Source organism: Mytilus californianus, unplaced genomic scaffold (assembly GCF_021869535.1).
Source record: "Mytilus californianus isolate M0D057914Y unplaced genomic scaffold, xbMytCali1.0.p SCAF_9, whole genome shotgun sequence".
In the NCBI taxonomy this organism is placed as follows: domain Eukaryota; kingdom Metazoa; phylum Mollusca; class Bivalvia; order Mytilida; family Mytilidae; genus Mytilus; species Mytilus californianus.
Window position 1 is genome coordinate 57,920,650 of NW_026262745.1, and position 24,866 is coordinate 57,945,515.

The following is a 24,866-nucleotide window of genomic DNA, read 5'->3' on the forward strand; positions in this document are numbered from 1 at the left end:
TGGCGGGAATATGCTGGAGAGGGTAAAAAAGTGATATCCAAAATGGTCAATACCATGGTATTTGAGGCAAATTTACCGGCAGTGGTGAAAAACAGATAAATTCGTTTGAAATGAGGAAAAAATATTGAAATATGCAAACAATACACTGGCTATCAATCAATCAAAATCTGGCTTTCTTATATAAATTGTAATTATAATTATAATCAAATACACATTCTATTTGTTTAACATGTATCAAAATATACATATCTTAAATTAACATTACATTGATGAGCGATAGAAGTGAAAATGCACCACACGACATAGCATGCTCATATCTATTTATTGGATGAATATGTAAGAACAGATTATAACCAGCGGTTTAAAAAATAGGGAATGACATCAATTGGTTCCTTTCCCGATGAAAGGACAACAATGTTAAATCTGCATAATTGCGGAAGGAATTTTTTGTTCTTCCCTCAACGGGATTCGAACTCATGCTATTGGGATATCGAGACAACACCACCTGTACTGTGTCCATCGCTCTAGACCACTCGACCACCTAGACTGAACTAGAAAATGCAGCTTTCGGTGGTGTTACCTTTCATCGTCAGTAGAATCTAGAGTTGTAACACAGTACATGATAAATTAGGCATGAAGATGGAATTGATTGCAGATTAGCTAAACAATGCTAACTATCTATCGTAAAGGATCGTACGATACAGTCACAGAAATAATTATTTTGATAAGTACGTCTAAACAAGTAACACCTCTATGACAGATCTCTCCATTGGATCACCAGTGAAGGTGATACACAGCTGAAAACACATATTATTTTCGTTATGACTCTAAATATCAGCACAACAATATTAAATCTGCAAATTTGCGAAAGCAAATTTTTGTTCTTCCCTCGCCGGGATTCGAACTCATGCTATTGGGATATCGAGACAACACCGCCTGGACTGTGTCCATCGCTCTGTACCACTCAGCTACTTAGACTGATCTAACAAAAATCAGCTTTCGGTGGCCTAGTGTTACCTTTCCTCGTCAGTAGAATCTAGAGTTGTAACACAGTACATGACATATTAGGCATTACGATTGAATTGATTGCAGATTAGCTAAATATCTATCTATCTCTCTCTCTATATATATATATATATATACAAAAGGCCGTAAGACATACATTGACACAGTTTTATTGAATCAAGTTAAATTGGTATTTGAATACATTTGCCATTATCTCAAATGATGCTGTGCAATTGCTTCAAGGGATCGATCAAGAGCGCTATACTAAACATTGATAATTGTGTGTTTGAGGTGAGCAAATGTCGCCTACTAAGATAGACTTGATAATAGGCTTGGATTAACTAGTCGTTCATTAAAATTCTTAGACGATTTTGTATCTACATGCATGTTCCGGTAGTATCAGCTAGCTTGCAATATTACAAAACGATTCATTGAACAAAATCTATTTTTATTGTGATCTTTTTTTCTTTGCAATATATTAATTAGCTTTTATAATGTCCAGAGGATAAAAATTACAACAAAACGGTCGCCCTGCGTTTATCCGCACAGCACAAGGTGAGGCATCATTATACTGTATCAGAATCTATCGGAAATTCTAAGATAATTCCTTGATATATTATCAAAAGACATTGATGTCGTTGACATTTTCTGCCAGTAAGATCGTTAAAAATCTCAGTATATGTGATTAAGCCGCAGGATATACATCATAGTAATAAATGACAAAGTTTAAATTCATTTACCTGGGAAAATTTGTTTTCAATAAGGAAACCAATATCGGGATATGTAGAGGCATTGCTTTATCTGAAGATTAATTTGATTAACTAAATACAAGTAACAATGTGACACAATTGAATTAGACGAAATCACATTGTTGCAAATGTAACACATCAGTTTTATAAAGATTTGAGGGTGTCAAACAAACCTGTGAAACATATTGTTGATTCAATAAACGACATTTTATACTGTTGTAATGAACTAGGAGATGTCAATGTTGACAAGGAAGGGAACAATGGTTCGTAAAAACCGAGGGTCTATAAAACGACAATCGGTAAGGAGACATGGGAGCGGATCCATAACAAGGAAAAAACAACAGCAAACATCGGAAATGCCAGAATCTCCGCGTGTAATTGCTGTAAAAAAACAAGAATTTCAATATCCTCAGTCGTCGCCGACAAGAAGTGTTGCAAGCACTATTGTTGTGAGTATTTTTGTTGTTTTTTTTATGTTGTTGCTTTTTTTCCCAGCATTTATTTCGTAAGTAACTATTCAGAGAGCAGTATTGTCGTCAGTTGTTACTTGGAGGTTAATTATCTTATTGTAATTCAAAATTATTCATATTACTGTGGATTCATTACTATTCGTTGGCTACCAATTTTCGTGGATTTCGTAGGTAAAAGTGAACCACGAAATTAAATATTCAGCGAATGACAAATTTTCTATAGTCTTGTATGCAGACTTTAGTAAAACCACGAAATCAAATATCCACGAATCTGTGAAGTTTACTTAATCAACGAAAATTGGTACCCACGAAAATAAATGAATCCATAGTAATCTAGGGATTGATGTTCATATCATGTTTTACCTTTGCTTGTTACTGTTCTATACAATGAATGCGGTCGAACAGTTTGGGACGAAGCAAAAAAATCTTTGATAAAAAACACCTCTTTAATTATATACAGCCATGGTTTCATACAATTTAGATTGGATAACCTTTTGTTTCAAACAATGCAATCAGTGAAATGTTATTCTTTTTAAATTTTGTATTTCTGACTCGGATGTATACGTGTACAATTACTGTTTTATTCATTATTACGAAGAATAACTGTCCTACATTTGGAATATCATTTTATATTTAGTATACAAGTTTAGACCTTAACTGAAACGTCTCATAGATTGATGTTTTCTGTCGTTGATACGTTAAGGAACATTATGATCCATGTTTTGGAATAGAAACAGTCGACCAAACATTGATCTAGTCGACTTCGATGGATTTCACTATACTTTTTGCCTCGTTATACAAGGACTTTTGATATTTTAACAGGCTTTGGTTGACATTCTTAATATCAAAATTAATACTGTTTGAATAACGATTACCCTTGTGAATAATGCTCATGTATTTCAAACCACGTTATAATGTTTCAATATTTAAAATAAATAAAATAGTGTGTCGATTGATAATCCGTTCTTAGTATATATATAAATATATATATTGATAATTTATATGATTTTATTTCAATTAAATATAAAACAGATAATTACGTGTGACGTTGTTAGTACATATACATGTACTGTAAAGGTTGAATATTTCCGTTAAAAATTAATAGTTTTCATTTCATAAGCATTTATCCAGTTGAATATCCTTATCAAATAGTTTGATGATACAAACCTTGAAATAAGTTTACAGTATACAAAACTTCAAAGATGTTATACCAGTTTTGTGGATAATTTATTAAATGCTGAAATGATTGCAAGATACATTTTATTATTGATTTGTTTTAACATTTCTGACATTTCGCCACACTACGAATGGTATAAAATAAGAAAAACAATAATAGAAAAAATATCAAATATCAAAATGGGTTGGAAAAATTTGAAATCCTCAGTTTATCAACTAAGGGAGCTACCATTTGATTTTTATGGGGGGGGGGGGGGGGGGGGGGGGTGCTAGGATGAAATTTGAAAAAAAACAGGCAGGACAGGAGTTTTGAGTAAAAAAAAGCAGGATGAGACACTTTGCCAAAAAAAAAAAGGCAGGATGACAATTTATGTAAAAAAAAGTCAGGATAAACTAAAAAAAAAAGGCAGCACCGAATAGAGTGAAAAATAAAAAAGCAGGACAGAGATTACAACCAAAAAAAATACCATTGATGTATGATGCCTTATAATATATTCAGGATGAGAAACATTTTGAAATTAATACAATATGGTATGTTTTGTAAAACTATGCAACAGTGTGTGCAGAACGAGAAGTACCTTGAAATGAGGGTATTTTGGATAAGAGCAGAAGGTTAAACAACTGTCCAACTTTAAACAGGTCTAAAGGTTTTCACAATACATCTTAAACTTGCAGAAAACGCCACCTTCTCAACACAAGACATATGCGTTTAACTCCTTATTCCTACCGTCTGTAACTGCAATTGTATACATCTCACAAAGCGAAACAGGCGCCAACATTTGAAAAGGGTTTTACTTTACTTTATGGAAGAAGTCCAGGTGAACTTGTTCTATATACAAGCCAACATTAGGGTTGAAAGGTCATTGAACAAGTCATATAAACTAAACATGTCACGAGGCAGACAACAGGTAACTGTGTTGATCATGTCTTTGCACTTAACACAATGTTTAACATCATATTACCCAAATATAATCACTGAAGTCATTTGATTGCTTTGTTATTATAATAAATAATGATCAGTTGGCTTAATTTTACACTATGATACAAGTTTGATGTAGTTTACACCATAATAATTCCATATAGATTTAACCTAACTATTAAGTCATGAATTGCCGTGTATTGTATGCAAAAAACACGTCTTTTTTTCGGACGCATGAAATTAATAACGTGTTGTTTTCATTCTTTTGGAACAAATCAGTTTATATACATCAGTTTATATACATTTATTGTTATGTTCACATCCTTAAGTTAAATGTAATGTAGAGCTTATACAATGCTACTAAGATTTAATTTGATGTGATCCTTTGTCGCGTCCTGGCTAATTGTATGCATATCGCAATGATTCGCAATCACGATTACATGTCTCCAGGGTTTATTGACACTTGTACTAAGTATAAGGTAAAACCTATAACAATTGATAATGACAACTAGTATAGCCGATTTTTATACATGTTAAACTGAGACATGCCGATTTTATGTTCATATGTATATCTTATTATATAATCAATTCACCTTATATCACACTGTGCGACAAGTTGGATGTATTTAACGAACACAACAATGCTATGTACTTTAAATGTAACTATTCAGCCATGATGTTCCGTGCATTGTATGCAACAACGTCTTTTGGAACAAATTAGGTTATAAAACGATCTGTTAGTTGTCACATCCTCAAGTTGAATACAATGACAAATTGATTAAATACTACCAACAAGCAATAAGCAGTCTTCCTTTTTTACGTCCTGGCCGATTGCGTGCGTATCCTAATGAATCATATGTATGATTAAATCTTTCCAGAACTTGTAGACGCTTGCACTTTTAGATGCCGACTTTTAAGTACAAAGATGATCTAAAAGAATTGAAAATAAATTATATTAAGCTTTAATGCTATTAGGTATAACAAAAACAAAACCAACAATTCACTTTACCGAAAGGTCTGAATATGTTAAAATAAAGCAATAAATCTTTCATAAAATTATATAAATATGCCATTCCTTGATATTGCTTTCTGTGTGCATTTCATTAAACAAAATGCGTACATGTATAAGTGCACTAACACGTAGTTATGTACTGCATCTTTCCTGACCGACCGTTTCTTAATTTTGCATGCGTTTGAGTTAAACAAGAAGATCAAATAAGCTGGATCATATTTTTTACATACAGGTATATTTATGATGTTTATTCCATAACAATCCGAACTTTTCAGACTGGGTACCTTTATCATGTCCTCTTAAACAGCAGATTAAGGAAACCACAGATACAGTCTCATTTCAGATCATGTACCACGAATTTGACCATACTGGTCATCTCAGTACCAGAGTATATGAGAAGCAAGACTATTTCATTTGACATTATCACCTTGGCTGCAATGCACAAACTCAAACCACGTATGGAATATGCATGTATCAACTCATATGATAACAAAAAAACGTCTTTAGTGTCTTTTTTTTTTCATTGGTGTCTACTCCCCACATGCCACTAGTTGATCTCGAGTTATAGATTCTACGGGCAGAAGATGTGTATCTTTAAATATACTTTACAGTTTTCCCATGTTTTGTCGTCGTACTATTATGATTGTTTGGTCATATGACTTTTGAAATGAGTCGATATCTATGCATACCGCCATCAAATTTTTGACTTTAAGCATTCCTGGTACAGGTGGGGTCTGCAGTGCAAATGGGAAACAGGGAAGTTTTTTTATTTTTTTTAATTTTTTTTTTGGGGGGGGGGGGGGGGTTGTAATGTTTATTCCAATTCATTTACTAGGTTTTTGTTTTTATGTTATTCTTAATTTGTACGTTATCGAGAAAGTGTATACTATATACAGTATGTGCTATCAACTGCAAAAACGTTTTGATCAACCTCTTTGTCAATCAGCCATTAACTGCAAAAACGTTACTGTTTGCGTCTTTATAAAATATACCATTAACTACGGCAACATATCTGGTTGGCGTTTTTGTTAGGTCTATGTATATGCTTTGATTTTGTTGTTAGTCATTTGTGTTATATGTCTCTCAAATATTGGCTGCTGGATCCTGAATGTTGTCACCAAAAAGGTTTACTTTGGTTGCTCGTCAAATTGTGTCAATATAACGGAATTTGTATAACAACATGAACAACTGTATTACAAGTTGGAGGTTAAGCTAGCTATTCAACCATGTTTAACTCTCTCAAAAACTATAGCTCGCTATTCGACATATGTTGTAACTATAATTGACGTATACTTCAAATATATATAGATGGATGAATAGTTTTAACGTCAAGTAGTTTTATAACAGCAATTCAGGGCACCAATATAAACACTTCATTGTATTTTATGTACACGCAAACGCATACGCACGAATGCTTTTTAAACGTGATAGTTAAGTTGGGAACAATCTTGAAGAAAAGTTGTAAACAAGGTAATATGTCAATAACATGACTGGGTTTATTGTAGACTCTGTCGATGAGTCTGCATTATGTTACGACCTAGATTTGAAAAGGCATAAAATTGCATAAAAAACCAATTCCTTCTACTAAAATCATTTGTTCATAATAAAAAAAAAAAAAAAAAAACCCAACGGCTAACTCTCGAATTGATCAAGCTTTAAGTAGAAGTAGCTTATTTCAACTTTTAAGCGTTACATTGTTACATTTGTATAATTACTAAGAAGTAATGGTAGCAGTTGTAATACGTTGATAGCAAAAAATGTCTTGCAAAAAATGCAAATCCCTCAAAATTGTGATTATATTTAAAAAAAAAACCGCCTTAGGAGTCTAGAGGTAGCGTGTTATTTTATGCTTTATTAAATGTTAGATTGAACTATCACTGAAAACAAGTACGCAGACCTGACGATTTTCAGAACATGAATTTGAGCGTATTGTCGTTATTGGTGACTTTACTGACAATCTTAAAGGCAGTAGTTATTGCCACGTGTTTTTGGTTATTTATTCTTATGTATAGAGCTGGTGATATAGAAAAAAATCCCGGTTCAACCGTAAATTCTACAAGTAGTTGTAGTAGCTTTTCAGCACATACCGACACCTTGCTCTCTGGTAATCATATTCAAACCTTTACATGTTTAAATACACAACGTTGTCTAGCGAAATAAGACATAAATCAAGCTGAGTTTAGCGACAGAGATATTTTGTTATTTACCGAAACACAGTTCAATCAACATGCTGATGACAGCGATATCAAATTGGAATCCTTTAAAAGAGGAACGAAAGATACCAGAGGGACAGTCACACTCATAGATCGAACACAAACTGACAACGCCATGGCCAAAAATAAAAAGACAAACAGACAAATAATGGTACAGATGACACAACATAGAAAACTACGACTATGCAACACAAACCCCACAAAAAACTGGGGTGATCTCAGGTGCTCCGGAAGGTTAAGCAGATCTTGCTCCACATGTGGCACCCGTCGTGTTGCTTATGTTATTACACATTCGGTAAATAGTCTAATTCGGTAGGTCACATTCGTGAAAAGGGAAGGGTATTGTAGTTACGACATAAGGAATATATCCGATATCATCTGTGAAACTGTTATTCCATAGCGGTCAACCAACTCGTGATGGCGTCCGTAAAATTTAGGAAAGGATGATTTCAACTTCACCATTTGGAACTCTTGGTTTAATAGCTTCCTTGTGAGCAGCAATCCTCTACCAAGAAAATCATGATAGGAAATACAAGCCCGGGAATATCGTATCAATTTGGAGATATATACTCCGTATGCAGGCGCTTCTGGAATGTTGCTAAATAGGAATGGAAAGTTCACAATTGGAAAGCTGAAATCATCTCTTTTGTCGTAAAGTTTTGTTTTCAACCGACACTCATTGTCATTTTCTAGATGTAAGTCAAGATATGAGGTAGACTTAACTGTATCTGTAGCATCCTTTGTCTCTAGTTCGATGGGATAGATTCGTTCAACATAGTCACCAAATTTTGTATTATTTAGTGAGAGAACATCATCTATATAGCGGAACGTAAAGTTAAAGGATATTGCTAATTTCTTATCTTTCTTCCTAATAAATTCCTGTATGAAGTCAGCCTCATAATAATAAAGAAACAAGTCGGCAAGAAGAGGGGCACAATTGGTTCCCATTGGAATTCCGACATTCAGTTGAAAAACACGTCCTCCAAACGTAACAATATGTTGTCAATCAAGAAATCAAGCATCTTGATAATGTCAGTTTCGGAGAATTTTTTGTTTGAATCAGATTGATTCTTTACAAAGTAGGATTTATCCCTCCCCAAGACAAGATACTTGTATCTACGTTCGCCATTCTTTTTTAATGAAACAAAGTAATACCAACTCTTTCAATTTGCCTTTTAGTTTGGAATGGGGAATCCTTGTATAAAGTGTAGAAAAGTCAAATGTTTTAATACTATTGCAAGATGAGAGAGTCTTAGATGGTATGTACTCTTAAAGATCTTTAGAATTTTTTAGTATCCACATCTGATTCACGCCACGAATAGGCAGCTTCACAAAAACTTTGAAGCCCGGCTTTGATTGCTGATAAAATAGATGTTAATAATTTTGAAAGAGGTTTCACGGAGCATTTGGAAGAACCAGCAATATACCGTTGTTTGTAAGGACACTTATGTAGTTTAGGTAAACCAATACGGTGATGGAAGATCCAGTTCTTCATATTTGGTTGAAATTCCAAATGAACATAGAACAGACCTATGATTTTCCAGGATTTCCTCTTTGGTTAGTGTCGTGAGGGTATATGTTGAGTTTCAAAATGAATCGTCAATACCTAATTCATTTGTCAAGCAGTTTATGTAATGATATTTACACACAAAAACGATGTTGTTTGGGGCTTTATCTGCGGGGAAAACAACATATTTGTCATGGAGGTAGGACAAGTGTTTTGCAACATTTGGGTCTTTGAAAATTGACGTAGCGTGGGTATTGATAGACCCATTTAGTTTCTTAATTCGGATTTGTATCAACGACTTAACATTCTGAATCTATTTGGAACGAGTATCTACGTCTTCTCTCTCGCGTTCAGCCCATTGCCTGGCATAATTCTCGACTGAATCCATCAGTATTTTGAAGTTGTATTCCCAATTGATGGATTTAGGCTCACGATATTTCGTACCTTTAGATACCAAATTTCGCAGGAAAGTGTTATTGACAATGTTGAAGTCTCCGGTAAGAAAGTGGCCGGCCGGATTAATTATGAATTTAAGAAACCATACATAACTGACAGAAATCATAAAGTAGGAGGGGGTGTGGCTATTTATGTGAAAAAAATTATTTTTAGTGAAGAAAAACCTGAATTAAAAAAAAAACGGATTGGAATGTGTCTGGGTCAAAATGCATGCTAAAGGAATTAATATATTGTTTGGCGGTTTTATAGACCGCCAGGTTCAGTCAACCAAATCTGGGAAACAAATAATTACTCAAAAGATCTTGCCATGAATTCAAATGCAGATAAAATCATAATATGCTGTGATTTGAACGATGACCATTTAATCATGACAAACAAAAGGGAAGAGAAATGTGTAATCAAAATAGCTTATATCAAATATTTACTGATGCTACATAATTTTGTGAAAGGTCAGTGGCGTTACTAGATCTAATAATGTTAAATGATCCCGATACAATTCTGAACTGAGAAGTTGGTGAAAACATCCTTGAAAATTATGTACGATATCATTGTCCTATAATTGCAGTAATACATATCGAAAAACATTTAACTAATTCTTTTAAAAGGAAAATTTGGCAGTACCACTTAGGCGATTATGATTTGTTTAAAAATGAACTCCTTAAACGAAAAATCAATCCCCAACAAACTGGTTCAGATTAGGAAACATGATCCACCTTGGATAAATTCGAATATTAGAAAAATGATTCGGAAGCGTAAAAGATTACATAAAACAGCTAAACTAACAAACAACGAAAATGATTGGATAAATTTTCGACGAATAAGAAATAAATGCATAAGCTACGTTCGATCTAGTAAACAAAAAAATCTTTGAAAAGCAAGTTAAAAAAGTTAATAGTATACACACAATAAACACTAAACATTGGTGGAAAACCTTTTAAAATTTTCAATAACCAATATATAGAAAGTGATTATGACAAAGCTAATTATTTTAACGATTATTTCTGCGCACAGTCCTCTGTTGATGATTAAAATACTATATTACCAATATTAGAATATGATGAAATTCAAAAACTAGAGGAACTGATTATTAGTGAGCAGGATGTTAAAGATTTGCTCGTAAATCTAGATATTTCAAAAACTACAGGGCCTGATTTAATCAGTCCAAGACTCCTAAGGTCGCCAGCAACTGTCTTGAAGTATCCGTTTACAAAACTTTTTAATCGATCTCTACTATTAGGGAGGTTTCCCGATGTGTGGAAACTAGCAAATGTTATACCTCTCTACAAGAACAAGGGTGGCCCAGAATTTTTATTGAATTAAAGATCAATATCTTTGCTGTCTAACATTGGTAAGACAATGGAGAGGTGCATTTTCAAATACCTTTTTAAGTTTATTATCAAAAATTCTTTATCAACAAAATTCCAGTCTGATTTTATCCCTGGTGATTCGACGGTAAACCAACTGCTATGTATAATTAACGATTTTGGTAAAGCATTAAATGCAGGGAAAGAGGTAAGGGTAATTTTCTGCGACATAAGTCGAGCATTTGACCGAGTTTGGCATAAAGGCTTACTGTACAAGCTTAAAAAAATCGGAATTAATGGAGGATGGTTACTTTGTTTTGAAAGCTATTTGAACTCGAGAAGGCAACAGGTTGTCATTGTTGGAGAAACGTCCAACACTGGACATGTATCAGCTTGGGTACCCTAAGGGTCTGTGTTGGGTCATATTTTATTTCTTATTTATATAAATGATATAGAATGTGATATCAAACTTTTTGCTGACGACACCTCAATTTATATAGTGGTTGATAACGAATATGAAGCGGCAGAAAAGCTAATAAAGATATTGAGAAAATACATAATTGGTCTAATCAATGGCTTGTCAATTTCAACCCAAACAAAACAGAAATAATGACTAATTAGAAAAGCACCATCAACCTCATCACCCACCAGTTTATATGAATAATAATATCATAAAAGAATTTGAGTCGCACAAGCATGTAGGGGTTATTATAAATGAAGATGGAAGCTGGAATAATCATGTAAAAATTATTATTGATAAAGCTATTCCACGATTAGCATTATTCCGAACGCTGAAGTTTAAACTAAAAAGGAAGAATTCAGAGACTATTTATTTATCTTTTATATGCCCAGTCTTAGAATATGGTGATATTGTCTGGGATAATATCCCTGATTATTTAAAAGCATCTTTGGAAAACTTACAACTAGAAGCAGCAATAATTGTCACAGGTGGTACCAAGATAACATCGAGACAGTTGCTTTACGATGAAACAGGTTGGGAAACTCTCCAATCTCGGCGTAATAAACATAAGTTGTTAAAATTTATCCAAATGTTTCACAGATATTGTTCTGATATTCTTTCTGTATTAGTTCCAAATCAGAGGCTAGATCTACATGACCACAGGACTAGGGGGTCTTCAAATTTACAAACTATATTATACAGAACAAGCTATTACCAGAAGTCATTTCCACAGCCGTTATAAAACGTTGGAATAATATTCCAGACGTTTAAATCAATCAAAATCTGGTTTTAAGACGTATCTCTTTCAAAATATTAATAAAATACCTTTGTATTTGCACTTAGACTGTAGAAGAGAACAGATATGTTAAGCAAGACTCAGACTCGAGAGTAGTGTTCTAAGGGACCATCTATTTAAACAAAATCTAATCGAAAACGTACTGTGTTCCTGCGGTCACGTAGAAACTACAGTACCTCTCATTACTTCTCCAAATGTCAAAAATATAATGAAATTCGAAGGGATACTATCGGGACGGTCTCTTGTATTAATCTTAAGATTATCTTATATGGGGACAGTTTAAAGTCTGATGAGGACAATATGCAAATATTTCATAAAGTTTCTGAATATATAATTAATACAAAACGTTTTGAAAGTTGACCTTGTATATGTTTTTATTAGTTATATACATTGATGTCAAATCGAGTGGATTGCCCGTAATCGATTATAATTGGACGTGTGTGGTGGTTCCAATGACTGTCTATCAAGAAAGTAAAAGTTTACTGTTTCGTTGGTTTTTTTTTTATTTATTTGAAAGTGTTTTTGGTTTTTTTTTTGGTATTTATTCAAATTTATTATATGCTACCTTAAACTGAATATACTGTTGGAAAGTCATATTGTTTTGTTAAATAGATGCTATTTTTTTGGGGTGGGGGGGGGGGGGGATTTATAAAACTTTCCAAAATTGTTTCCGAATCCCATATTTGAATTTCCTGTAACATTGTAATACTGTAATGTTGTAATTTTTCATTAATAAATACTGTTTAAACTAAAAAAAAACATAACAATTGTACATGCATTCATTTTTAATCAAGCGACAATCTGGTGTCATGTTTCTTCGAATGTAAAAATGATAATCCGCTGGTTTTAATTCGTATAACTCATGTTGTCCATGTGTTTATGTTGTCACATTAAAGGGGCATTAGCTACGATTTAGGTAAAAATTGAAGATACTAGTCTTGTTGTTTTAAGTATAAATAAATGCGAAATTTTGAAATAATAATTCGTTTAAATCAGTCACTTTGTCTGCATTAGCTCAAAAACATCGCTAACGTAAAAACCATTTCATGTGACCGTCAATTTTATCCCCAAAGCTAGAAGTTGGCTACGCGGAAAATCATTCTTATACAGGAAAAAAATCTTTCAATGTATAACCTGAAATCAAACAGACCGAGAAAAAAATCCAATTGTACGTGCTCTCTTTTTGATAATATTCATCTCATGTTAATTAAATGGCGTCTAGAATAAAATACATATAATCGTCTCCATGTATTGTTAAAGTTGGTCGTAAGAAAAGTCAAGTTCGAACAAAGAAAAACAACATGAAATTGAAAAATCACAACGAGGAACTGATAAATGTTAACTTGGACGTGCAAATTTACCAACATGGAACTGATTAACGTGAAATGATTTTTATGATCTATCAAAGTACATCCAAGCTAATTGCAACGGCTTTCCGCTCATTTTCTTGAATATAAATTTATCAAATTATACAAAATTTTGAAAGCTTGCATCAATACTATTTGATTTACATTCGAGACTATTGGATGGATTTGTTCATTATGTTTCAAACGCCATTTTACAGGAAATGCACAGAGGACAGTATCGCATATAATTGAAGCAAACAACGTGAAAAAAACAGCTAGTGTTCTAAACCAGTTTTAGCAGTGATAGCACACAGTGTAGAAGATTGGTTATGTTGTTGCATTGTTGTCATCTGTATGTCTGTTTACTTCAGCTTGGGATAATACAATATAGAGTTACATTGGCGCACTGTCATGGTTCTATATTGTCTATTTTTTTAAAAGTGGATCAGTTGATTAAATCATAAAGTATTCCATCGTTGTTCTATAAAGAAAAAGTGAAAATATTTCAATCATCACTCACAAGTTTTCTGAAACATTTGCCTTCATAAAGTGTAGCCCTCAACAATATACACTATGCACGTTGTCAAACTCTGCGTATTTGTATTCCATTGTATGAGTATCAATCGAAACAAAGATGTAAACATTCCAATATTTCTGTTTGATTTTCCAATCAGCATATCTTGCCACCATTTGAAAAATAGTTCGAATGCAAAAGCCTATTATTTTGATGTATTTAAAAAAAAATGTCTAAACAAATACATATTTGAGCAAAATGAAGAGAAGAAAAGAAATATAATTGATATATGTTTGCCTTAGTGTTGGCTATACCACAAACTGTCATTAAAAATTCAAAATGAAATTGAAATACTTTGAAGTCTTGTGATTTTGTTTTGACTTCATTCTAGCTTTCATAGGCAATTAGTCAAATAAGACAACGTCATTGATTAAGATACAACAGTGTACACACAAAGTACTGTCCAATTGGTTATTGTCTCATTGACAAATACTTTACTTGTCGGTTGGTATCTTAAATGTCATATCTAAAGGTATTTTATTTTGCTTGATATATTACTGATACATGCACTATGCCCTAAATACACACTAGGACATTCTTTACTAACGTTTTCAACGTTCTTGAGCATATTAATACGTTTGTCTCATTCTCGTATCGTACACATTAAGAAGATTTGCGTATATTCATGTAGGTCTATATTTACTTTTTTCAACTTTATTATAATTCTACTTTTGCTTAACTAGTTCAAAATTCTATATCTTATATATTTATGTACATCTATTCCTTATGTTCATACGAAAATTCAAGAGCCGTCTGTTTCCACACCACTTGACGATAATAGTGTATTATTTGGTACGACTAACAGCGTTTTATAATTATGTATCTTTCTGATATCTATACATATACGTTGTGGTTTAGTTGTTGTGTGTATGACGCTTTTGGAGCATTTGGAAGAACCAGCAATATACCGTTGTTTGTAAGGACACTTATGTAGTTTAGGTAAACCAATACGGTGATGGAAGATGCAGTTCTTCATATTTGGTTGAAATTCCAAATGAACATAGAACAGACCTATGATTATCCAGGATTTCCTCTTTGGTAAGTGTCGTGTGGGTATATGTTGAGTTTCAAAATGAATCGTCAATACCTAATTCATTTGTCAAGCAGTTTATGTAATGATATTTACACACAAAAACGATGTTGTTTGGGGCTTTATCTGCGGGGAAAACAACATATTTGTCATGGAGGTAGGACAAGTGTTTTGCAACATTTGGGTCTTTGAAAATTGACGTAGCGTGGGTATTGATAGACCCATTTAGTTTCTTAATTCGGATTTGTATCAACGACTTAACATTCTTAATCTATTTGGAACGAGTATCTACGTCTTCTCTCTCGCGTTCAGCCCATTGCCTGGCATAATTCTCGACTGAATCCATCAGTATTTTGAAGTTGTATTCCCAATTGATGGATTTAGGCTCACGATATTTCGTACCTTTAGATAACAAATTTCGCAGGAAAGTGTTATTGACAATGTTGAAGTCTCCGGTAAGAAAGTGGCCGGCCGGATTAATTATGAATTTAAGAAACCATACAGAACTGACAGAAATCATAAAGTAGGAGGGGGTGTGGCTATTTATGTGAAATAAATTATTTTTAGTGAAGAAAAACCTGAATTAAAAAAAAACGGATTGGAATGTGTCTGGGTCAAAATGCATGCTAAAGGAATTAATATATTGTTTGGCGGTTTTATAGACCGCCAGGTTCAGTCAACCAAATCTGGGAAACAAATAATTACTCAAAAGATCTTGCCATGAATTCAAATGCAGATAAAATCATAATATGCGGTGATTTGAACGATGACCATTTAATCATGGCAAACAAAAGGGAAGAGAAATGTGTAATCAAAATAGCTTATATCAAATATTTACTGATGCTACATAATTTTGTGAAAGGTCAGTGGCGTTACTAGATCTAATAATGTTAAATGATCCCGATACAATTCTGAACTGAGAAGTTGGTGAAAACATTCTTGAAAATTATGTACGATATCATTGTCCTATAATTGCAGTAATACATATCGAAAAACATTTAACTAATTCTTTTAAAAGGAAAATTTGGCAGTACCACTTAGGCGATTATGATTTGTTTAAAAACGAACTCCTTAAACGAAAAATCAATCCCCAACAAACTGGTTCAGATTAGGAAACATGATCCACCTTGGATAAATTCTAATATTAGAAAAATGATTCGGAAGCGTAAAAGATTACATAAAACAGCTAAACTAACAAACAACGAAAATGATTGGATAAATTTTCGACGAATAAGAAATAAATGCATAAGCTACGTTCGATCTAGTAAACAAAAAAATCTTGGAAAAGCAAGTTAAAAAAGTTAATAGTATACACACAATAAACACTAAACATTGGTGGAAAACCTTTTAAAATTTTCAATAACCAATAAATAGAAAGTGATTATGACAAAGCTAATTATTTTAACGATTATTTCTGCGCACAGTCCTCTGTTGATGATTAAAATACTATATTACCAATATTAGAATATGATGAAATTCAAAAACTAGAGGAACTGATTATTAGTGAGCAGGATGTTAAAGATTTGCTCGTAAATCTAGATAGTTCAAAAACTACAGGGCCTGATTTAATCAGTCCAAGACTCCTAAGGTCGCCAGCAACTGTCTTGAAGTATCCGTTTACAAAACTTTTTAATCGATCTCTACTATTAGGGAGGTTTCCCGATGTGTGGAAACTAGCAAATGTTATACCTCTCTACAAGAACAAGGGTGGCCCAGAATTTTTACTGAATTAAAGATCAATATCTTTGCTGTCTAACATTGGTAAGACAATGGAGAGGTGCATTTTCAAATACCTTTTTAAGTTTATTATCAAAAATTCTTTATCAACAAAATTCCAGTCTGATTTTATCCCTGGTGATTCGACGGTAAACCAACTGCTATGTATAATTAACGATTTTGGTAAAGCATTAAATGCAGGGAAAGAGGTAAGGGTAATTTTCTGCGACATAAGTCGAGCATTTGACCGAGTTTGACATAAAGGCTTACTGTACAAGCTTAAAAAAATCGGAATTAATGGAGGATGGTTACTTTGTTTTGAAAGCTATTTGAACTCGAGAAGGCAACAGGTTGTCATTGTTGGAGAAACGTCCAACACTGGACATGTATCAGCTTGGGTACCCTAAGGGTCTGTGTTGGGTCATATTTTATTTCTTATTTATATAAATGATATAGAATGTGATATCAAACTTTTTGCTGACGACACCTCAATTTATATAGTGGTTGATAACGAATATGAAGCGGCAGAAAAGCTAATAAAGATATTGAGAAAATACATAATTGGTCTAATCAATGGCTTGTCAATTTCAACCCAAACAAAACAGAAATAATGACTATTTAGAAAAGCACCATCAACCTCATCACCCACCAGTTTATATGAATAATAATATCATAAAAGAATTTGAGTCGCACAAGCATGTAGGGGTTATTATAAATGAAGATGGAAGCTGGAATAATCATGTAAAAATTATTATTGATAAAGCTATTCCACGATTAGCATTATTCCGAACGCTGAAGTTTAAACTAAAAAGGAAGAATTCAGAGACTTTTTATTTATCTTTTATACGCCCAGTCTTAGAATATGGTGATATTGTCTGGGATAATATCCCTGATTATTTAAAAGCATCTTTGGAAAACTTACAACTAGAAGCAGCAATAATTGTCACAGGTGGTACCAAGATAACATCGAGACAGTTGCTTTACGATGAAACAGGTTGGGAAACTCTCCAATCTCGGCGTAATAAACATAAGTTGTTAAAATTTATCCAAATGTTTCACAGATATTGTTCTGATATTCTTTCTGTATTAGTTCCAAATCAGAGGCTAGATCTACATGACCACAGGACTAGGGGGTCTTCAAATTTACAAACTATATTATACAGAACAAGCTATTACCAGAAGTCATTTCCACAGCCGTTATAAAACGTTGGAATAATATTCCAGACGTTTAAATCAATCAAAATCTGGTTTTAAGACGTATCTCTTTCAAAATATTAATAAAATACCTTTGTATTTGCACTTAGACTGTAGAAGAGAACAGATATGTTAAGCAAGACTCAGACTCGAGAGTAGTGTTCTAAGGGACCATCTATTTAAACAAAATCTAATCGAAAACGTACTGTGTTCCTGTGGTCACGTAGAAACTACAGTACCTCTCATTACTTCTCCAAATGTCAAAAATATAATGAAATTCGAAGGGATACTATCGGGACGGTCTCTTGTATTAATCTTAAGATTATCTTATATGGGGACAGTTTAAAGTCTGATGAGGACAATATGCAAATATTTCATAAAGTTTCTGAATATATAATTAATACAAAACGTTTTGAAAGTTGACCTTGTATATGTTTTTATTAGTTATATACATTGATGTCAAATCGAGTGGATTGCCCGTAATCGATTATAATTGGACGTGTGTGGTGGTTCCAATGACTGTCTATCAAGAAAGTAAAAGTTTACTGTTTCGTTGGTTTTTTTTTTTTATTTATTTGAAAGTTTTTTTGTTTTTTTTTTTTGGTATTTATTCAAATTTATTATATGCTACCTTAAACTGAATATACTGTTGGAAAGTCATATTGTTTTGTTAAATAGATGCTATTTTTTTGGGGTGGGGGATTTATAAAACTTTCCAAAATTGTTTCCGAATCCCATATTTGAATTTCCTGTAACATTGTAATACTGTAATGTTGTAATTTTTCATTAATAAATACTGTTTAAACTAAAAAAAAACATAACAATTGTACATGCATTCATTTGTAATCAAGCGACAATCTGGTGTCATGTTTCTTCGAATGTAAAAATGATAATCAGCTGGTTTTAATTCGTATAACTCATGTTGTCCATGTGTTTATGTTGTCACATTAAAGGGGCATTAGCTACGATTTAGGTAAAAATTGAAGATACTAGTCTTGTTGTTTTAAGTATTAATAATTGCGAAATTTTGAAATAATAATTCGTTAAAATCAGTCACTTTGTCTGCATAAGCTCAAAAACATCGCTAACGTATTATACCATTTCATGTGACCGTCAATTGTATCCCCAAAGCTAGAAGTTGGCTACGCGGAAAATCATTCTTATACAGGAAAAAAATCTTTCAATGTATAACCTGTAATCAAACAGACCGAGAAAAATCCAATTGTACGTGCTCTCTTTTTGATAATATTCATCTCATGTTAATTAGATGGCGTCTAGAATAAAATACATATAATCGTCTCCATGCATTGTTAAGGTTGGAAGTAAGAAAAGTCAAGTTCGAACAAAGAAATAACAACATGAAATTGAAAAATCACAACGAGGAACTGATAAATGTTAACTTGGACGTGCAAATTTACCAACATGGAACTGATTAACGTGAAATGATTTTTATGATCTATCAAAGTACATCCAAGCTAATTGCAACGGCCTTCCGCTCATTTTCTTGAATATAAATTTATCAAATTATACAAAATTTTGAAAGCTTGCATCAATACTATTTGATTTACATTCGAGGCAATTGGATGGATTTGTTTATTATGTTACAAACGCCATTTTACAGGAAATGCACAGATGACAGTATCGCATATAATTGAAGCAAACAACGTGAAAAAAACAGCTAGTGTTCTAAACCAGTTTTAGCAGTGATAGCACACAGTGTAGAAGATTGGTTATGTTGTTGCATTGTTCTCATCTGTATGTCTGTTTACTTCAGCTTGGGATAATACAATATAGAGTAACATTGGCGCACTGTCATGGTTCTATATTGTCTATTTTTTTAAAAGTGGATCAGTTGATTAAATCATAAAGTATTCCATCGTTGTTCTATAAAGAAAAAGTGAAAATATTTCAATCATCACTCACAAGTTTTCTGAAACATATGCCTTCATAAAGTGTAGCCCTCAACAATATACACTATGCACGTTGTCAAACTCTGCGTATTTGTATTCCATTGTATGAGTATCAATCGAAACAAAGATGTAAACATTCCAATATTTCTGTTTGATTTTCCAATCAGCATATCTTGCCACCATTTGAAAAATAGTTCGAATGCAAAAGCCTATTATTTTGATGTATTTAAAAAAAAAATGTCTAAACAAATACATATTTGAGCAAAATGAAGAGAAGAAAAGAAATATAATTGATATATGTTTGCCTTAGTGTTGGCTATACCACAAACTGTCATTAAAAATTCAAAATGAAATTGAAATACTTTGAAGTCTTGTGATTTTGTTTTGACTTCATTCTAGCTTTCATAGGCGATTAGTCAAATAAGACAACGTCATTGATTAAGATACAACAGTGTACACACAAAGTACTGTCCAATTGGTTATTGTCTCATTGACAAATACTTTACTTGTCGGTTGGTATCTTAAATGTCATATCTAAAGGTATTTTATTTTGCTTGATATATTACTGATACATGCACTATGCCCTAAATACACACTAGGACATTCTTTACTAACGTTTTCAACGTTCTTGAGCATATTAATACGTTTGTCTCATTCTCGTATCGTACACATTAAGAAGATTTGCGTATATTCATGTAGGTCTATATTTACTTTTTTCAACTTTATTATAATTCTACTTTTGCTTAACTAGTTCAAAATTCTATATCTTATATATTTATGTACATCTATTCCTTATGTTCATACGAAAATTCAAGAGCCGTCTGTTTCCGCACCACTTGACGATAAAAGTGTATTATTTGGTACGACTAACAGCGTTTTATAATTATGTATCTTTCTGATATCTATACATATACGTTGTGGTTTAGTTGTTGTGTGTATGACGCTTGTCATATTCTACATAATGTTGTTTCGTTGTAAAGCAAACGTATACGTTTTGATGTTATACATAATCGACAATTAATCAATACATTAGAACTTCAATCAGTAAACATAACTTTTGATTTGCAAAATACAATAATATTTATCAAACAGAGTGGAAATTGTAATAGCAATTTATTTCATTCCAAGAGCTTAATCCTATGAGTTCAATTTTACCTCAAAGCATTTTGCAACATTGATAAAACATCAAAGAATTTCTATTTTAAGTTCCAAAGAAAGTATGTTTTCGTTTTGCGGTCTTCTTGTCAATTCATTAGTCTTTGGTAGAGATTTCCCGAGACGGAAATGTTATAATCGCTAAAAATTATTAAAACTTCATCTGAACTGTTGTACTATTAACGAACCTTAATTGTATATTGATGTATTGAACATGTTACTGTAATTGGGTAAATCTGCATGCCACTAAGGAAATGAATTGTTTGATGTTGACCGACTCCTGCATTCTAATAGGATAATAATGTTTATCCCTTAAGCATTAGATATTGTTTTGTCTCTTCAAACAATACACTTACTGTGTTCCTGTACTCGTCTGCCGTCTGTACTACAGTCTTTGTTAATTTAGTACAGAAACTGTTAAATCAGGGTATATTAAAGATTTCGACATTTTATCTGTTTTCTTTTACATTATTGTGGAGAAATTCGGGTGAATAGACGTTCTTTTAAGTTTTTGGTTCGCCAGTAAACCCAACTCAAACACTCTTCTACCATCAACAAGATCAAGCAATAACACGTTATTTTCTTGGGGGGAAAGCACTGTTTCTCTCGGACAAGACATTTCATCACTACACATTTTGATAAATGCTGATGAAGTGCATTGTGTTCTCTTCCAATGTATATATTTGTCCATTTTGTTAGACACTCAGAATCTATTCCGACATCTTATATTTATTTATTTTTACCTTTGTAATGGAGATAACCCTTATAACAAGGATCGTACATTCTACCGTTTTCAACTGGAGGCGCGGATTTCATCTTCTGGGGCCTTAAAGGCCAGGTTTTAAGTAGTCCAACTGTTGTATTTTTGCTGTCAACACTGAAGTTGTGAGTTCGAAGTTCGCACATGTCTGATACGTTCGATTTCAATACCAAGTGACTGAGATTGTCAGTTTTACAACCAAATGTCAGTAGAATTCTTCGTGTATTTCGACTTCCTCCAACAAACATAACTGACCGCGACGAAATAGCCATAGTACTGAATCAACTGTATTACACACCAAAAGCAAGAAAGTACATAAACAAGTACGTTGTTCGTGTTTTTATAGTTGTTATATGTATTTAAAGTGGTAGAAAACAACTTGTTTACGAATCAGGACTTAAACTTTGGTACCCCAACACATAGTTTGTTAAGGATAGGCTTTTATATAATATAGTACTTTAACAACTCTATAGTTCTATGTATGGCTGGTATTCTAAAGCAAAGAAACTTTAGCACTTACTGTGGTGATAACATATATGAACCACGTGACAAATTTACATGTTCTAAATGCATGTGGTGCAATGATGCTGCCTGTTTTTTCTTCAATGAATTTGCCTCTGCACACACATTTTTTTTTCTGATTGTGTTTTCTTATTGACATGAATGCATATGTCATTTTTGGTAGTTTTACTTACTAGTTTGAAATTAACTTTTAATGATTTGCAGTTAAACATATATTTAGATAATAACTTTTCTTTACAATATGCTTTATTTGAATAAACAAATTCAGGCGAATTATATAGACCTTGACTGATTTGAAGAAATATTTAGCACCTTTAAAAGTTTTATATATATTTTTCCATTAACATTAGACATATTGTTTTAGAGGAGAGGCAATGAAAAAAACATTGCTTAACACATCGTATATTATAACTATGGACACTCAAACACTTCTTTCATGAGAATATTAAACTAGCGTTGCAACCGAGGACTCTAATTTATAAGCATGAAATTTAAATTGAATGTAAAAGATTTTTGAAAACAGAGTTTATCAGTCAAATTAAGACAATGAGTAAACATCTTTAAGTAAAGGCATATGATATATTTGTTTTATATCATTTGCTAACTGAAGGTACAATTGGGAATTCTGGTTGACCAATTGCTTGAACGCATCTTGATTGTTTGTTTGAAAACATTATGTTATCAATATCCCTAGATAGGTACTGATATGCCACTTTTTACAAGTATATTAAGATAAAATTATATTCTTTTTGCACAAATCACTTTCTACTATGTTTACTTGTATGCAGTGTCATTTAATGCATATCTCAGTGATCACCCTGATATTTAAACCGAAATAAAAAAAAAAAAAACGAAATCGTTGAGATAGTATTGTCATATCTTATTTAGTTTTATTGTGGCCGATATGCATGTTATTTCAGCTTTTGGGTGAAATGAACATTGATCAATAATTCTTTCATAATTAAAATCAAATATGCAGCAGTGTTACATCGGGAGTTGTTATTATCAAGTCATTGACAATCTACTGATTTATTACTTTAAGTCGATATTAATGATGGAATAATTTGTTATTTTGTCAAAACTTTGAAAACCTCTGAAGTTGATTACTAAGAAAGTTTACAGAATATTAAAAAAAGGAATAATAAAAAAAAAAAGAAAAAATTGAAACTCTGTCTTTGTAATACAACAAAAATTATTTGAATGCTAGTGCTGTAATCAACTGTTTGCAAATGTGTTGACGAAACAGCAACATTTCCCTGTCAAAAAAAGTAAACAAAAATATGATAGAGTACTACAGTATCAAACTTTTAGATGTACTAGTATGACTATCAGTGACTTTGATATAAGTATTGCAAACACCAAGTCTGCTTTTTTGCGATGCCTGGGAATGAATTGCGTGTGAATAAATACATGTTGTAATTCAAGATAGACATTTCTGAGTGGTCCTGAGATCATACGACTTTATGGTCGTCGTCTTTTCTATAAATTAAAAGTTTGTGTCGGATTCCCTAGCGTACGTTAGCTGAATCTGAATTTGTATGATGACTCATGCAAGCATACATGTATGTGTAGCAAGACTTGCCTACCCTTATCATGGTGATGATGCTCTCCAATCTCACATCGTTTTGATTTCATTCAATTCCTTCCGGATGGTTTCTAATGAATTTACGACGTTTGAAAAAATGAAAACAACTGTTGCCTGTTGCGTATATTTGAGGACGTTTTATAAATCATTGATTTTTGCATCATTAGATATTTTGAAATCATTTTTGATAAGGTCACTGTCATTTTTATTTTTTACTTTTCTTTGTGTTATTATATTTCAATCCTTGAAATATGAATAGTGTGATGTTTTATTTTCAGGGACAACTTTATTCCATCAAAGATAATTGTTACTTTCATTTGACATAACTTCCTAATATATACCCCTCTAGAATATCACCAAAACAATTCAATACTTTATATGAACTGGAATTAAACTGAATGATATGTTTCGAATACATTGTCAATTTACGAAAGAAGGTACAGGAATGCACAAAGTGGAGATTATACATTACTTCAAATATCTTAAGTGAAAAAGTACAAAGGAATACAGGAAAACCAACGGTCTAATCTATATAAAAAACGAGAAACGAGAAACACTTATGAACCACTGAATATCAGGTTCCTGACTTAGGACAGGTGCAAACAAATGCAGCGGGTTTAAACGTTTTAATACCTACCTGAAACAATAGTGTAACACCACAACATAGAAAGACACAGTATAAAATATCAATTGAAATGGCTTAACTCAATCAAAAGACATATTAACAAAAACAAGTGAACATACACTGAACGAATAAATTTAATCTATGACACAATGTAAATACAAAATTAATAAAACAAGGGGATAAATGTAAAACAATATCAGAACGACAACCATAACCTTGGACACAATGCCGCCAAATAAAAGAACGTACACAGGTAAATACAAATAATGTTATTGTAAGGTAAACATGGAGGACGGAAATATTTTTTTTTTCAAAATAAATAAGTTTGTTGTTCCTAGTACGAGAACAAAAGTGAAAATTTATAAATTTATAGAACAAAAAA

The 24,866-nt window shown here is 32.5% G+C and overlaps 1 protein-coding gene across 1 annotated transcript in view; it reads left to right on the forward strand.

Annotated features, from left to right (window-relative positions):
• The first annotated feature begins 1,987 nt into the window (after nucleotides 1-1,987).
• LOC127715427 (transmembrane protein 272-like) overlaps nucleotides 1,988-24,866 on the forward strand; it is a 42,475-nt gene continuing 19,596 nt past the window's right edge. The window contains exon 1 of the mRNA XM_052221460.1: nucleotides 1,988-2,203. Coding sequence (XP_052077420.1) covers nucleotides 1,988-2,203 — 216 coding nt within the window. The remainder of the gene's footprint in view (nucleotides 2,204-24,866) is intronic.